The sequence below is a fragment of the Piliocolobus tephrosceles genome, chromosome 15 (genome assembly GCF_002776525.5).
Source record: "Piliocolobus tephrosceles isolate RC106 chromosome 15, ASM277652v3, whole genome shotgun sequence".
In the NCBI taxonomy this organism is placed as follows: Eukaryota; Metazoa; Chordata; class Mammalia; order Primates; family Cercopithecidae; genus Piliocolobus; species Piliocolobus tephrosceles.
Genome location: NC_045448.1, coordinates 101,743,960 through 101,762,116, shown reverse-complemented (window position 1 = coordinate 101,762,116; position 18,157 = coordinate 101,743,960). Strand labels below are relative to the sequence as shown.

The following is an 18,157-nucleotide window of genomic DNA, read 5'->3' as shown; positions in this document are numbered from 1 at the left end:
CTATAAAGAACTGAACTGCCAGAGACTGGGTAATTTTTGAAGAGAAAAGGTTTAATTGACTCACAGTTCTGCAGGCTTAACAGGAAACATGACTGGGAAGCCTCAGGAAACTTACAATCATGGCAGAAGGCAAAGAGGAAGCAGGCATCTTCTTCACAAGGTGGCAGGAAAAAGAGAGTGAAATGGGAAGCGCTGCATACTTTTAAACCATCAGATCTCATGAGAACTCACTCACTATCATGAGAGCAGCAAGGGGGAAATCAAACCCCATAATCCAATCACCTCCCACCTGGTCCCTCTTCCAATTTGACATGAGATTTGGGTGGGGACACACATCCAAACCATATCACTCAGTGTGATAACCTTATCAATGTAAAGATAGAGTCAATATTCCCGTAAGGGGTGGATACATAGACTAGCAATGGAGCCGTTTTATTATAGGATTATTAGGAGTTGAGGTTGAGGCTTAGCCAGGCCTTTCTATCGAAAGGCCCCTTTTCCTGGCCTTTTATTAGAAAAGAGAGAGAAAGGGAAGAGAGAACCTATGTCTCAAGTTGTAAATTTGTAAAGAACACCACAGCTGCTTAACAGCCTTCCTAGTGCATGGACATTTTCTTGGGCTTCTAAGATTCCTTGGGAAAGCAACACTGAATGGCTGTTAAAATTCCTTAGGAATCATGGAAAACTAGGAGACTTTCAAGTGACAGGCAAATGTCCAATTTTCTGAAGAAGAAAGACACGTTTTGCCTCCTCGATGGTAAGCCCCATTTCGTGTCTTCGTTAGCAGAAGTCTAATAAGGATTTGTTAAAAGATGGTTTGAAAACATCTGTATAGGAAACATGCACCCTGCTAAAATCTGGCTCTCCAGAGCTTAACAAGGACCAAGCTGAGCCAGATCAACACTGTTTCTTTTGGGGATAGATTGCCAGTTGGATGGCTCAGGAGGTCATGTATTTGCATCTCAGCCAAGACTCCTAACACAAATTGATTTCTATTTTATTTCAGTGCCTGTTGTGTGCCAAGCCCTATGCTAAGCATTGAGAATTATCAAGCTAAAATGGCTCAGTTTTATGATAGCAAAAGTATTCTATTTTTCTCAATAGATGCACACATACGAATGGTTGGAAATTCTGAAGTTAATAAAATTAATGGCAGATTTAATATGTTGAATAAACAAACCTAGTTCCTGAGGCAGTGCCCCCCTAGAGAGTGGTCTTTCATGGCATTTATCCGGGCTCTGCCCTGCCTTGTAAATGCTCTACCAACATTTTTATGGTGATGTTTATATATTTTTGGATAAACCAAAAATGGCGAGAAAAACGTTATTCATTGACGAAACTAGTCCAGAAAAGATGATCCTTTTCTCTGACAAAGACCAAAATTGTGATAAATAGTAACAACAAAGTCTTATACTCTTTTCTACTAATGAAAAAAAATCTACTTTTGTGTTCGTGTGTGTGTTAAAGATTTAGTATTAGTGCATGGAATTTTAACCATAAACCATTGAAATATAAATAAGATAAATAAAATCTTCCTATGCAACAGATTTCTCCTTCTTTCCGAACAACAAATCTTTGTTCTAACAAATCTTTTTTTTTTTTTTTTTTTTTTTCCCACTAGCTCGTGAAAATTCCTCAAGGTCAGGGCCTAGATATTGTAGCCTCAATATCTGGTAAAACGCCTGGATGCTCAAAGGTCCACAATAAGCACTTCCTGAAGATGTATTCCCCTCCCCTGCAGAAAACTTAATTTGCTCTAATATTGCATTAATTATAGAATAGCATCTGTATTAAGTTTATATTGCTACTATAACAAATTGTCCCAAAATTAATGGCTTAAAACAACACAGATTTGCTATCCCACAGTTGCAGAGGTCAGAAATTCCACAGGGATCTCACCGAGCTCAAATTTGTGGACAGGACTGCGTTCCTTCCTGAAGGCTCCAGGGGAGAATCTGTTTTCTTTCCTGCTCTCTATATTCCTTGGCTTTTGGTCCCCTTCCTCCATCTTCAAACCAGCAGTTGTCTGACCCTTTTGCTGTGGTCACATTTCTGTCTCTGGCCACTCGGCTAGGACAGGTTCCCAGGTTTTCATGTAAGGTTTCCTGTAATGAGATTGGGACCACTTGTATAATCCAGGATATTGCCATGTAAAATAACATATTCATAGATCAGGATTAGGGCATGAACATTGTTGTGAGGCCATTACTACTCTTAGCACAGTATCCAGATAAGAACGGCAGCAGTGTTAAGCTATTAGAATATGCCCGGAATATTTTTACTATGTCTCACTTCAATCGAGCACTTGAAAATTGTAGGAAAGAACCAGAACAGGGAGGAGGAGGTTTGGAGTTGTACCAATCTCAAGGGCGTTTACAGGAATAGAGTGTTTGGCTTAGAAAAATATAGCTTAGACCTCTATTTAGGGGTAGGGGTGGACTGTGGTTGATGAGGCCTGAGATGATGGCTGTCTTCAGAATATCAGAAAGTTCTGTCACAGACAGAGGATTGAAACTTATGCTTCACAATCTCAAAGAACAGAATAGAATAAATATCTGGAAACTCCTAGAGTGCAGCTTTTGGCAGAAAATCAGGCAGAGCTGTTATGGCTGTTACTGATGTCCTTAAGTGCCACAGGCTAGAAATGTCATAGCTTGATGGTGTGGGAAGTCTTATAAAAAATATTTAAGTATTAGATGAGGGATCATCTCAGATGAACCCTTAACCTAAATCTAATCCTCATAGTTAATCTCGTAGTTAATGATTGTGTAACATTCTATATGGCTTATAATTTTTTTTTTTTTTTTTTTTTTTGAGAGTTTTGCCCTTGTTGCCCAGGCTGGAGTGCAATGGCACGATCTCGGCTCACTGTATCCTCAACCTCCTGGGTTCAACTGTTTCTTCTGTCTCAGCCTCCTGAGCAGCTGCGATTACTGACTGGGATTACAGGGGCCTGCCACCATGCCTAGCTAATATTTTGTATTTTTAGTAGACGTGGGGTTTCACCGTGTTGGCCAGGCTCCTGACCGTCACCCACCTCGACCTCCCGAAGTGCTGGGATTACAGGCGTGAGCCACCGTGCCTGGCCTTATTCATAGCTTTTGAATACCTCTGATTGCATATAGCTACAGTCTAACAGGGCCCTTCATCTTAATTGAAGATCGTTTTGTTCTCACAAAATCCATTGTAAGGATCTATCCCATGCCACAAAAAGGAAGGGGTGAAGAAAGCTGGTAGAGTTGAGATGCCCCCTTGGCAGGTGAAGTGGTCCCGATTATTGTTGAGAATATAAAAACAATGACCAAAGGAACGGTGCAAGATTTTAAATGCACACAAATACTTAGAAAAATACTCTTCTCTGGCGTATGAGACATTAAAACAAAATGAACAAATAAGCTTTAAAGAGTCAAGGCTTGAAGAAAGTGTAGATTCATTGCTATTAGGTGGTCTGTGTGGGTATTAAGTATGATTCATATTTTGAGGGATTTTTAAATGAAGGAAAAGAAGTAGATAGGGTTATTTCATCTTAATTCAGGAAATAATACATTTTTGAGACTTTTTTCATCAGTCCACTTTGGGGATGATTATTTGGAATAACTTGTTTAAGATTCATGAGACTGCTGCAGAAAGTATTGTTTTTTTGTCACTAGTGTATGCTGCGTAAAAGCTCTTCTTTATACTTTTTCAAGAATTACCTTACCATGAACATTCTTGACCTTTTAAGTATACATCTGAATGTTTAGATTATAAACCTGAACTGTACTGTGTTATGTTAGACTATTTGACCAAAAACATATTTTCTACCACAAAAAAAAAAAAAAATCCAAAAGGAATTAAGTTAATTACAACTTCAATTGTATTCAAGATCGGTCTTAGTGGTTCTTTATATCTGTGATTTATGTATCTTCAAAGAGAGTCTTCAGTGTCTTTGGAATGGTAATGGGCATTCTAGACTAAGAGGAGCTTGTTCAGACACTTAAGATTTGGGACCAATGCTTTCAATGACTTCATAGCCATTCCATCTTCTTTCTACTTCTGTGGATTACCCAACAGCAATAATGATCATCTGAGCCAGCTCCTGATACTTCTCTCTATAGTCAGGAGAAGGTCAGCTATTTTTTGATCCCCATGGGAGAAAGACAGCGCCTCAATCACTATCTTAAAATAGCCAGCAATTCTCAGCTGCTGGGCTGGAGTCCCTCCAGGGCAGAGCAAAGGGGATATGAATCTGCCGGCGGGGCGTGAGTGAGAAGCCACCAAAACATGAGCTAGGACAGCCTTCTCAAGAAGATTCTGCTGACTCAAAAATATTATTCTTTTTTTTTTTTTTTACCATTTTTTCTGAGAAACTAGGTGTCTTACCATTTTAAAATTTCGTATTTTATTTAGAAGGAAACCAGTGAATTGAAAATGAGACTAAATATCGCTATCTTCTTCGGAGCTCTCTTTGGTGCTTTGGGGGTGTTACTCTTTTTGGTGGCTTTTGGATCGGATTATTGGCTTCTTGCAACTGAAGTGGGGAGATGTTCAGGTGAACAGAATGTGAGTCTCTTTTTCAAAATAGTGATGCACATGGTAGTTATGAAGATAGTCTTATGTATGCTCTTGAAATCAGAGAGTAGTAGTGGAGTGTCTTATTTCTTCATAGAAGAGATATGTAGAAAGCTACGGAGCTTTGTTATTTGGGATAAAATACATGTCCTTAAAAATTTCCTGGCTGTAATGATTTTGATTATATTTCTTGTACTGATGGCAAGTTACTTCATTTTGTTCTGTTCAGATAGAGAACGTCACTTTTCACCATGAAGGATTCTTCTGGAGGTGTTGGTTTCATGGGATTGTGGAAGAGAATGACTCCAGTATTTGGAAGTTCTGGTACAGTAAGTACAATTTAGCTTTATTTTCCCTCTTGTCTTTAAAATAAAAATGAACAATTTCTTACATAGTATATGTCACTTTTAGAGGACTGGATTGTGAGTTACAGAATCTCAATTAGATGTCTTTAAAAGGTTCATCATGTAGAGATTCCTTTTCAGTAAGTAGACATGGCTATAGGAATAATTATTTTATCTTTTAGCATAAAACAGGAGTCTGAATATTTATGGCAAAACTGAATTATCCAGTGTTTCTCTGCTCCTATTTAGAATACACTAACTCAAACAAACAGAAAAGGTATTGTCTATAGCATTTTTTCAAGTGTCTGTGAATACTATGTTGCAAATAAATGAGATGTTTTTGCTATCAGCCCTTGAAATCTCAAATGTAAAAATCCATAAATAGAGATGTATTATTTTATATTCATAGCTTCAAAGTTAACAGTATCTTTTTTAAAAAAAATGATAATTACCAGCAATGGCAGATGAAAGCTTATATTATTTGAGCTTTAACCAAGTTTGTTGGCACTATCAAGAAATGCCTTGCTTTTGATGTTTGTGTTCTCATTGAAACTTTAAAGTCACTTTTTAAGGTAGCGTAACTTTTAAAAACTATAATGCATTCCTTCAGTTGTGTTTTTTATATTGAATTAATCTTTGAAAATCCATTTATTGAAAATAGCTAGCACTTATTTCATTGTATTCAACAATGAAAGAGCTGTTTATTAGCCTAAAGCTTATTGAGAATTGAAATTATTAGTCTTCTTATCAAAAATCAAAGTATGGTATATACATAATAGTCAGGATTATAGAATATTTAATAAAAATAGGAGGTCCCTGAAAACTTAAGCAAGCTGGTGGTAAGCTGGCATACATAAGGAACAAAGTAGTGATGAAGCCGCCTTTTGAGGCAAGTACCTGATAGACTATCTTACAGTGGATTTAGGGGCAGGAGAATAAGCATACAACTTGCCAGTGGAAATGATTTAGACTTTGGTAAAGGAAAGTAAGTCAGACTGTGCAAGAGGAAGATTTTGCCAAAGACTTTGAGAAAGAAAGAATATTTCAATATTTCAGTCCACCTTAAAGTGTACATACAAAAATTTTAAGTTTTCAGACAACTTAAAAGTACCTTCTTGTGATGTTTTCAAATATTAAAAATTTATTTGAAGTATTGTATAACTCATCATTTGCATTCTTCCCTAAAATAAAATGGATATAGAAGAAATTTTTTTTATTAATTTGAACTAATCAAGGTTAAACTTAAGTTTATTAGATTTTTAAAACAATTATTTTTTAATCCCTACTGTGTGCTAGACACTGTTAGGTACTGAAGAGTATGTGAAAATAGATGAAATGTGGTACCTTAAATCGCAAGGTGATATAAAGGGCATTTGCATTTATTCCATTGAATTATGTCATGTAGCTAGATGTTCTGGATGAATCCACCTTCCAAGTCTCATGTGCATCTTGATACGAGTTTCCTAGAAGGCCCTCCTCACAACAATTCTCTGAATTTGCTGATGGAACCAGTAGTTTTATTTTGCTTGTGTGACCCTTGTGCTCTGTATTTCTGTTCCATTAAGGATGAGTCATCACTGAGGTTTTCAATAACAGGTGCCATTTTTTTGCTCTCCTTCCTAGCCAATCAGCCACCATCCAAGAACTGCACACATGCTTACCTGTCTCCATACCCCTTCATGAGAGGCGAGCACAACTCGACCTCCTATGACTCTGCAGTTAGTAAGTACCTTCTGTCCTCAGCCTACCTCTGAAAGGGTTTTATCTTTCTGAAGGATGCCCAGATCAAAATTGTTGACAGCAATTAAAAAGCAATTTAAGACCTGTAATTTCAACTTTTTTGATATCTGTTAGATTAAAAAATGTTATTTTTAATGTGCCATTTATAATTTTAAAGAACATAACTTTGATCTAAAAGTCAAGTCATTGTAATTTACTAGCTGCCTATTGAAGTATTTTTAAATGTGCTTTCCCATATGAAGATAGTAATATTTATTAAGAAGAACTGCTTCTTAAGGTTTTAACAGACCTAAAATGAGTCCTACAGTTGAAAATATTGTAATATACATCATACTTCTAAAACTTTTTTGTAAGCGTTACACATGAGAATATAACAGATAAATATATATAATACGTATATAACACATATATATGATGTAAATATATAGTTACGCTACTGTATTCATACAAAATGACTGAACTCTGTGTGTGTAATATCCCACAGGAGAAAGACAGACAGATATCATTAACTTAAAATCACATTAAGAACATGAAATTTGTAATAACTTGCTCAGGGTTGGTACAGACTATCAATGTCATATATAGAACAGAAAAGTGTTTTTCAAAAAGAATAGCTATTATATTTAATGTTCTCAATAAATTAATATTAGTCAAGGTTCTCCAGAAAAAAGAGAAACAATAGAACACATAAATATATATTGTATACACACATATAGGTATATACATATGCATGTACACATACACACACACACAGAGTGAGAGAGAGTGATTATGAGGCCTGGTAATTCCGAAGTCTGCAGGGCAATTGGCAGGCTGGAGATTCAGGTCAGAGCTGATGCTGTAGTCTCCAGTCTGAAGGCTGGAGACTCTAGTAGAATTTTTCTTCTGCAGTCTGGAAGCTGACTTTCTTCTTCCTCAAGAAACCTGTTTTTTCTCTTTAGATCTTCAGCTGATTGGATGAGGCCCACTCATAGTATGGGGTAGGGGGTAATCTACTGTACTCAAAGTCAAGGAATTATAAATGCTAATTGCATCTAAAAATACCTTTACAGCAATATTAAGCTATTATTTTACCCAACAACTTGGCACCATAATCCAACCTAGTGGATATATGACAGTAAGCATCACAGAACTCAACACATCTTTATATGTAACTATTTTTCATCTTTCTGTTAAATATGTAATTCTATACATTATAATTTTGTTTTGATTTTGTCAAAGAATGTAGCATTTGCTTGTATTACATCATGAATAGGACACTTATAAAGAGAGTATGAGATCTGGACAGGGAAAGAGGTGAGCTGACCTGCAGCTGTGCTTGTCCACCAAGGTTCCTTGGGTTCGAAGGACTGGAGCCACTTTCCTTGAAAACATGTGTGGTATGGATGCTCCTTCCCATTAAAAGCTGCAGAAGGCACCTCACTCACATTTGTCAAAACCTTGGTGTCATGTGGAATGGACTTAGAAGTATACAAGCCCACCTGTCAGTAGTAAGAGAAGAGATGGATGGCATAGGAAAGAATAGGAGAAACTCTTTTGTTTTACAGACAAGTTACAAAACGATGCTCCTTCCCCAACATTCTTACTTTTATAAAATGAACTGAAAAGTAATACAAGGTTGGCTTTCCAGAACGTTAGGTATCAGCATAAATATTAGTATTGTTGTTATGCATATAATGAGGTCCTGTGATAAGATATGTATTGTAGGCACCGTATATTTTAAAATGATCACATATTTGAAAAGCCTTTGCTTCAGGGAGATAGTGGAGAACTTGAGAAACAAAGTAACGTAATCTGTGCGTAATAATTATGATGGAGATGGCTTGTAAATACGTGTCAGAAAAATTATACTGCAATTACACTTAGAATTATTATGTAGCACTGCATTTAATTAATGTGTCACTTTTTTGATCTGGTGACAAAACCAAATCCAATTTTTTTAAATTATCAAATTCCTCATTGGCACACATACTGGAACTCATTTACTTTCAGAAACTTTGTCAATCACTTTAGGTAAAAATGATTGAGACGTGCAAAGATGTGTTCTATAACAGAAATGCTATACCCAAGTTTCATTCATCATCATCATCATGTACAAGGAAATTTGATATTACATTTGTTAAATTTGTGGGGTTTTTTTTGTTTGTTTCTTTCCTGTATCCAAGAGAAAGGTATAGATTTCATCGGAAGCTTTTTACCTGACTTTTCAGTATGGTTTCCTAGTTAATGAGACTACATATCCTTCACTACACTTGAGAATCACTATTAAGTTTCATGTAGCTTCACAATTACCCAACATCAGATACTTGCCAGGTCGCTTTTGGTAAATTGAAAGTATCATTTATAAATTCTGATGTATTGTGGCCTGGCAAAGTGTTGGTGAAATGGCTTTGTAGTGTCCTGAGCTTTTACAATTGCAGTTAGCCAACATTGAATTCAGTGAAAATAATATAGTGGGTATATGATTTTTCTGGAGTAACAATTTTAGAATTATAGGACACTACCAATGAAATTATCCTTTTATAATAAGGAGACTGGGAATTAGAGAAATCATGTGATTCTGTCTTCATACAGCTGCTTATTGGCAGAACCAGTGCAAAGAACCAAGTCTGGCTTTTGTTTTATCGATAATCAAATAAACTGCAACGAATGAAAAGGCTAATTGTAGTGCATACTATTAAAAGATATAAGTCTTTTATTTGTATCTTTACAAAATAACAAATTAAACTTCCATTGGCTCTTTCTACCTTTATATTCGAACCTGACTTGTGTGTATAATCAGGCCTAATTCAGTGTTTTCTTTCACTTAAAAGAATCTCAAATACATATTCTGAAATTCAGTTATCCTCAAATCTAGTTATTTGAATGACTGGCCAAGCCTAGTGAGGGTGGTCTGATTCGCAGAATTGCTTTTGAGGTAGGCTTGTGTACTTCTAAGTCCATTAAACAATTCTGTTACCTTTGGAGACTTGTCAAGAGTCTAGATTTTCTGGTTTGTTTCATGTTTACATTCAGTCACAGTTCACTTGCTTGGCATCATTTGGCAATGATGTACTGAACAGAAATGAATTTTCAAGACAATTCTACCCAGAGTGAATTAATTTTTTGCTTTCTCAGTGTCCCCATAGCCTTTGATGACCCCTCTATCAGTGCTCATTATGCTTAACTGCAATTGTTTGTTTACCTCACTTCCTACATTATGTATTCGAGCTCTCCAAAGCATAGTTCCTGGTAATTACTAGATGCTTAAAAATATGTCTAGAATGACTTTGTGCAAAATTACAGTTACTGTTTTCAGCAATAAACTAGTTTGATTTTATTTTTCCAAGTGGAAATGTTTATAAACTCAATTGCATACTTTTAATTTCTTCTGAAGCAGAATGCAATGAACACAGTTTCAGCTTTTCTTGATGAGTGGGAACAAATATATACTTACAGGGGTGAGCTATCTGACCTTCTTTAAGGTCGTCCGTCTCAGTATCTGTCCCCTTGCCCCAGGACCTGTGTATATGCCCTGAACTTCCCCAAACGCTGTTCCTCTCTTCCTTCCTCCTCCTCTGTTCATTTTTCTAACAGAGCACGTTTATCTCTCCAGCCAGTTCAAACCTCAGTTTCCCAAGGAAGACTTCCTTACCTGCCCCCTAGCCTACTGGTACCTGTGCTGGGCCATGCTCTCCTTTATAAAACCCAGTCTTTAATCTGATAATTCGTAGCACAGTTTTAAACTATTTACTCATGTAATTACCTTGTTCATGTACTTTCTTTCCAGTTCAATCCTAAGCTCCATGAGAGTGGGGGTCTTGTATGTTTGGCTCTCTATTGTATCCACTGTGGACCAAAAGCTGAATGCGTGTTTTGGGGAGACTTCATTATTACACTGTACTGTGGTATTAATACTGATGCCCTAAGTCACTATTGATGTGCAGAATTTCTTTAGCCTTTTACTAAATTGACCTACACTTTAAAAATTTTAAATTTTTTTTTAAAAAAATTGTTTGGCCAGACATGGTGGCTCACGCCTGTAATCCCAGCACTTTGGAAGGCTGAGATGGGCAGATCACTTGAGGTCAGTTAGAGACCAACCTGGCCAACATGGTGAAATCCTATCTCTACTAAAAAAAAAAAAAAAAAAAAAAAAAAAAAACCACACACACACACAAAATTAGCCAGGCAGGGTGGTGCACACCTGCAATCCCTACTACTCAGGAGGCTGAGGCATGAGAATTGCTTGAACCTGGGAGGCAGAGGTTGCAATGAGCTGAGATCATGCCCCTGCACTCCAGCCTCAGCAACAGAGCAAGAGTCCAGCTCAAAAATTTTTTTGTTATTTTGCATGCTTTTTGTAATGTTTGGTCTTCCACGTGGTTTTCACCTACCAGCTGTCTTTTGCTTTTATTGTCAATGTTTATTTATCTAGTACTATTTTCTGGTCTTCTTTCACCCTTATAAAAGTGTAAGCTGAAGTGAATGATGTGAGGCTACAAGCAGGGAGGCTACAAGTGAGGCAAGATGTTAGTTGGCAATGCATTAGGCTGCAAGTAACAGAAAACAAACTGTAGCTCAAAAGGTTATTTTTCTCCTGGAACAAGAGGGTCAGAAGCACCTTCCACAATGATGCTGTCAGGAACCCAGGCTCTGTCAACTGTTTCTTCTACCATCCTTGGAGTCACCTTCATGCTCTTTCATTCTGAAGAAAGTGGAAGTGCTCTTAGAATTTAACAGTCAGTTTCTGCCCATGTTTTATTCATCAGAACAATGTCACGTATCCCTCTGGTTGGTACACATTGTTTTGGGCTGTCTAGCAACATAGAAGGGAAATGGAGAAAGCCTGGGAGTGAATGAAAGTCAAAATCATTCAGTGAATCAGTATCATCAGGGGTTGAACAAAGGTGGGACCATAAAAATGGAAAGGAAATAAAGAATATAATTGATATGTGAGGAGTTCACATGTAAAATTGGTAGCCAAACAAAAAAGAGCTGGAGGGATCAAGGATGACGAAGAAGTTTCCTTTTCAAATAGGTGTAATTCAGTTTAAATAACATACAGTAAAAAGTAATGTGGACATGTACCTTCAAACAATAAGTATTATTTTAGTGGGTTTTTAATCCTTTTATATGCATATTATATTCTGTTTTAATCATCATAAATACACGTCCATCTTGCTTTTCTATTTTTATGTTAGCACACATTTCCCCATGTATTTACTTAGTGATTTCTCAAATTTTAAACATGTTAGTTGCTACCTCGACATCAGAAATAATTCTATGTATGTAGCACTTTTTTAATAATTTGTATTTATTCTTTGGGTTGTATTTCCAGAAGTGTGAATAGTGAATCAAAACATAGGAATGAGTTTTCTTTGACATTGTTATTGTGCCATACCATAAAATTGCTTGCCAACTGGTACTAAACTGTGAATTACCTTCAACTAAGAAAATTTGGTAAGGTGGACAGAAATCTGAGGGTTAAGAGGGGGCATGTTTTGAAGTAGAGCATGGCGATTTACTTTGGTTTAGACGTATTAAATTTGAGTTGATGGTGGAGTAACAGTTTGTAATAATTCAGCAAGTAACTTGATATGCAAAACTGGTTTTCCTGAAAGTCATTAATTATCATAGTTGATATTGATGAGAAATTGCAGAGGTGGTTTTTGATATCAAATATAATCTTTAAGGAAAACAATCATAGGAAAGAAGACAGTAAAATATCAATTATTCATAGGGGAAGAAGGGAAGAAGAAAGACAGCCCACACATGAGGGAGAGAAAGAAGCATTAAGTAACAAGTCAGTGAGCATTCTGGTGCATTTTCTTGGGAAGGAGGCAGTGGTCTTCAATGTCAAACGCAGAATGAATGTACATGAGAAGCAGGCAGGAAGGAATTGGGTCATAAGCCAATGATGTAAAAGTTCTTGGGGCCTAGTAACTCCGTCTTCACCAAGGGCTCAGCTACAGACACCCATTAAAGGCTCCTTGTTCTAGGCACCTACTTCTATCCTAAATCCACCAAAGACTTCCAGATCATCTGCTGTGTATCCCACCCCAGTTCACTGCCCATTCTCTTAGGTAGGACCTGAGGACTCCTTCCTCTTGACTCTACAATGGCCTTCCTCCCTCAGGGATCCCATTCCATTTTCCTGCACATTTTGTCACCTGAGGATCCTCCTGAGAGCCAAACCCTACCTCAGGCTTCCTCCTTTCTTCTCTTCTCACAGGAAGAGAGGTCAGACAGCGGTGATCTCACAAAGAGGTGGTATCAGAATGATGGGAATGTGGAAACCACACGCTAGGATGCTTGGGGAGTGAGCAGTGAGGAAGTAGAGACCTTTTCAACCAGCCAACACTGCAGCTTGGAATAGCCACCAACAGAGCACAGCATGGTGGAGGGTACAGAGTCCTTATACAGACAGCCACATCCGCACACAACAACTTGCTTTACCATACAAGGCAAAATAAAATACAAACATGAATATCCTGACATTTGACAGTTTGAAACAGCCCAGGAAGAATTAAGATTTGAGGCTAGAGTTTATATAAATGTAAATTCTTAAATAATTTAGGAGGCACATCAACCTGTTGTAGGTATCTAATCTCACTGAGATACCCCCACCTCAGCCCCCACCCCGGCTTACAGATCGATTACTCTGTTGTAGCTGGGTCTTATTTATCAGTGTTTTGGGTGTTCGTATATGGTGATTCTGGACATTGTCCTAAATACAGCAAATCGTTCCAGATACTTCCACTCTATTTTAGTTAGCTGGAAAAAACTACACACCACAAAATTTAATGGAAAATGCAATTTAGTCTCCTTTTCCCGTAAGTGTCAAGTACTTAGATATTTGGAAATGCCTAACATCAACTTAATTTCCCGGTATTCGTTCAGACATTTGGGATCACACAGCCATGACCACAGGCACAGTGTCACATTACAGGAGTGGCTGCAGTTCCTGAATAACAGCTGACTTTCATCTGGGACCCCAGCCCAGGCTCCATTGCCTGCAGGCTTGGGGCTGCTCCCAGGGTGGCTCACTGGGCTTCCACATGCCCTAGCTCTTGAGGATAGAGTTGGCTTGAAAGTTCTAAGGCACAACATCAAGGCTGTCCTTAAAAATCACTTTTTTTCAGAGGGTGCCATTTTGTGTTCTGTACAATTTATCTGTGGGCTTCTCAGAATTGGTTGGCAATTTATGTAATATCCCTGCAATAATGGGAGGCAATTGCTTCCTGAAAACAAGACCTGTGATTATCCCAGCAGCATGGCCTGGGTTCCCTTGGCAAAGGACAAGCTTCCACCTGCATAGAGGTGCCATGATCCCTGAAAATGCCTGCCACACTCAGAAGCAGAAATCTCCTCTCACGCTAGGAACTCCTGATGTGTACAACAGGATTTCTCATCCTTGGCACTTTGGGCATTGTGGGCCAGATAATTCTTTGTTGTGGGACTGTCCTGTGTATTGTGGGATATTTGGTAGCACCCCTTGCCTCTACCCAATAGATCCCAGTTATGATACCTAAAAATGCCTCCAGACATTGCGAGGCGTCCTAGGTGTGGTTGGGCACAAAATCACCCTCTAATGAGAATCACTGAGGCCATCTAGACATTTAGTCCCAAAACTTCTAAGCCAGGCTCAGGGTCTTCTTTGAAATTATACTTATACTGCTTATACCTTGTGCTCGGCTCCAGGTCTAGGCCCGAACACCACACAAGAATAGCTTCCTTCCACTGCCTTCTTTCATGCAGGGTATTCAAACCCCAGAGGAGCAAGGAGCTGTCTGGGCCTCTCTTATCTTGAAGCGTTATTGCTTCTGCCTGAAACTTGGGACCTTTCCGTAGGAGAAAACATCAACTAGAACCAGGGGAAAGCAATTTTTGAGTGCCTGCTGTATACTAAGCACTGTTCTGGATGCTTCAGAATCAGCTCTACGTTCTTGCCCTCATGGGACTTTAATTATAGTGGGGAGGCTAAAATAAACAGTCAGTCAAGCACTTGGAAGAAAGTAAAAGATGCGAGGGGTGTGTGTGTGTGCAGGGACTTCCACGCTAAGTAGGGTGACCAAGGAGGCCTCATCAACAGGTGAGGTTTGTGTTGAGGTAGACGTCCCTAGGTTGAATGTGGGTCCTGCCATCCGATGAGCTGTTTTGGAAGCTCCTCTAGTCCTTCTTTCAGAGACTAGATAGGTGCTGCAGAGGGTTTAGCACAGGGACTGGCTCATGGTAAGGGTTCTACGGGGGTACAAGCTGGGCTTCCGGTCTGCATTCCTCACCTGGTGCCATCACTTTGGCTAAGAGCACTCAGGCAGGCTTCTTAATCTCCACAAACTGGTTTGTAAAAGGGAGATAAGAATAGTTTCAACCTCACACAGTTGTTTTCAAAATGAAAAGATATCATAATATAAATGCTTGGCAGAGTCGTTGCTATGTAGTTGGTATTCAATAAATGCCAGCTATTCTTATGATGATACACCAGTTTAGAGCACCAAAAATAAGACATCACTGGGGCACATAAATTCATCATAGCTTCTCCAAACACTTTCTGCTGTCTGAAGGGTGTGTATGTGTGTGTGTGTGTGTGTGTGTGTGTTTGTGTATCTGTGTGTGTGGCCACATAAGGCATTTGGCAGACTTCCCAGCCAAGAGTTAGTGCTTCATAGACACATGTTCATTATTGGTCATTATCACTGTCATCCTAGTACATGGTAGTTAATATTATGTCATCTGTACTGACCAAGATATGCCACTCTTTAGCTGGTAATTGTGATTAAAATGTACTCAACAGATATTTTTTGAGCACATACTATATATGCCAGACACTTATTTTAGGTTCTGAGGAACAGTAGTCAAAAAAAAAAAAAAAAAAAAAAGGATAAAAGTTCCTGCCCTCATGGGGCTGACATTTGGGTTGGGTGAGGGGAGTCAGATGAAGCAACATAGCTTGGCGGATTACACAGTAGTTACAAGATGACACGTGCTCTGGAGAAACCTAAGACATGGACAGGGCTGGAGACAAAGGGGATGGACATAAATAAGAACTCCGTAATGTGGCCAGAGGAAAGCACATCTCTGACACTGGAGTGGAAACCAGAAGAAAGCAAGGGAGCGAGCCATGCAGTGAGAAGAAGGGTGTTCAAGACAGAGGGAACATCAGATGCAAAGGCTCAGAGGTCAGGGCATACTTGATGGGTGACAACAACAGAGGAAAAGGTGGACAGCTGGTGAAGAGCAAGTGAGGGGAGCATAGAAGACATGGTCAGAGAGGCAACTGGGGAGCTATTGAAAAGACATCAGCTCATTCTCTGAATGAGATGAGAGGAGGAACTAATGAGTGCTTCCAATGTGACATGTTATACAATAACCTCTCCAGCTCGTTGTATCATTAGCAGCCTATGGAAAGGCAAGGGAGGGATCAGAGAGTCCAGTTAGGAGACTTGATGTATTCCGGATGACTAGGACCAGGATATTAGGTGGTAAAAATGTGATTCATTCTAACATAGTCCTATTAAAATTATTTAACCACTATAAGGGAATCTATCAAATGGACATCACCTGTAAAAAACAAAACAAAATAAAACACCAAAAAAACTGTGTTTGTATGGACTGCTGTGTACTTTAAAATATCAGTTCTGGAATTTTTTTTAATTTTAGACTTTTTAAAAAACTATTTCATTTTAGAAATTTTTAAATTTTCACAGAAGTAAAGAGTATAAGGAACTTATATGTTACCATCACACAAATTTAATAATTATCAACATATCTTATTTATACATCTATATAAATCTATGTAAATAAATCCACACTGAATTATTTTAAAGTAGATTCCAAACATCATATACTTTCTACCATAAATATGTCCATATGTATCTTTACAGATTCTGTACACTCTGTGATGTTTTTTAAACTTTCCTTCCTTTCTTTCTTTCTTTCTTTCTTTCTTTCTTTCTTTCTTTTTTTTTTTTTTTTTTTGTTTTTTTTTGTTTTTTTTGAGACAGAGTCTCACTCTGTAGCCCAGGCTGGAGTGCAATGGCGCTATCTTGGCTCACTGCACCTCTGCCTCCCGGGTTCAAGTAATTCTCCTGCTTCAGCCTCCCAAGTAGCTGGGATTATAGGTGCATGCCACTGTGATGGCTGGCTAATTTTTTTGTTGTTTTGTTTGTATTTTCAGTAGAGATGGGATTTTGCCATGTTCACAGCCTGGTCTCAAACTCCTGACCACAGGTGATCCACCTGCTTCAGCCTTCTAAAGTGCTGGGATTGCGGGCGTGTGCCACCGTGCCCGGCCATTTTGAAATAATACACATTTATGGGTGGTTGCAAAAATAGTACAGAGGACCCCATGCCCCACTCTCCTGGTTTCCTTCATCGGTTACATCGCTATAATGCAATATCCACACCAGGAAACTGACATGGGTACCATGCGTGTATGTAGTTCTGTGTCATTTATCTCATGTGTAGATTCATGTGAGATCACTACCCCTAAAATGATGCAGAACTATTTCATCCACACAAAGATCTCCCTCATGTTACCTCTCATAGTCACTTCCCCAGCCATTTCTCACCTTCTGCAACCACTAATCTGTTATCCATGTCTATCATTTTGTCATTTGAGAATGTTATAGAAATGAAATCGTACAGTATGTGACCTTTTGAGACTGGCTTTTTTCTAAACTTATACCCTTGCGATCCATCCAAGTTGTGGCATGCATCAATAGTCATTTCTATTTATTGCTAAGTAGTTTGTTTAACCATTCACCTGTTGTAGGGCATTTTGGTTATTTCCAGTTGGGACTGTTATAAAGATTGTGTCCGGCTTTTGTATGGACATAATTTTACATTTACCCAGGATGAATGCCCAGAAGTACAATTGCTGAGTCATACGGTAAGTTAATGTATAGGTTTTTAAAAAACTGCCAAACTATTTTGCAGAGTAGCTGTACCGCTTTACATCCCCACTGACAATGTATGAGAGATTTAGGTTCTCTGTATCCTTACCAGGTTTTCCAATTGACGCTAGTTTTTCACTTTATTTTTTTAAATTAAACTTTTTATTTTTTTGTCCCAAAGTTTTTTACTTTAGCCATTCTTATAGCTATGTAGTGATATCTCAATTTGGTTTTAACTTACGTTTCCTTAATATCTAATGATGTGAAACATCTTTTTGTGTTCTTAGCTGCCATCTGTATATCCTTATCAGTGAAATTTCATATCTTTTACTCATTTTCTCATTGGATTAGTTTACTTTTACATAGAGTTTTGAGAGTGCTTTATATAGTCTAGATATGAATTCTTTTCAGTTATGTGATTTGCAATTTTCTCTCCTTATATCATTATACAGCGTGGCTTTTCATCACCTTAACAGGAACTTTTGCAGAATAAAAGTGGTGAATGTTGGTAAAATTCAGTTTAATGATTTTTTAAAATAGTGCATGCATTCAGTGTCATGTTTAAGGGCTGTTCAACATTTCTTAGGTCTTTTTCTTTTCTTTTCTTTTCTTTTCTTTTCTTTTCTTTTCTTTTCTTTTCTTTTC

The 18,157-nt window shown here is 38.0% G+C and overlaps 1 protein-coding gene across 2 annotated transcripts in view; it reads left to right on the top strand.

Annotated features, from left to right (window-relative positions):
* Positions 1–18,157, top strand: part of TMEM182 (transmembrane protein 182) — an 88,155-nt gene that overhangs the window by 26,802 nt on the left and 43,196 nt on the right. Inside the window, exons 1-3 of one of the 2 annotated variants that reach the window (XM_023211322.2) lie at positions 4,225–4,542; positions 4,781–4,880; positions 6,519–6,617. In XM_023211322.2, coding sequence (XP_023067090.1) covers positions 4,411–4,542; positions 4,781–4,880; positions 6,519–6,617 — 331 coding nt within the window. In that variant the 5' untranslated portion in view covers positions 4,225–4,410. Of the gene's footprint in view, positions 1–4,224; positions 4,543–4,780; positions 4,881–6,518; positions 6,618–18,157 lie in introns of those variants that run through there. The other variant, XM_023211323.2, reaches the window with a different exon arrangement.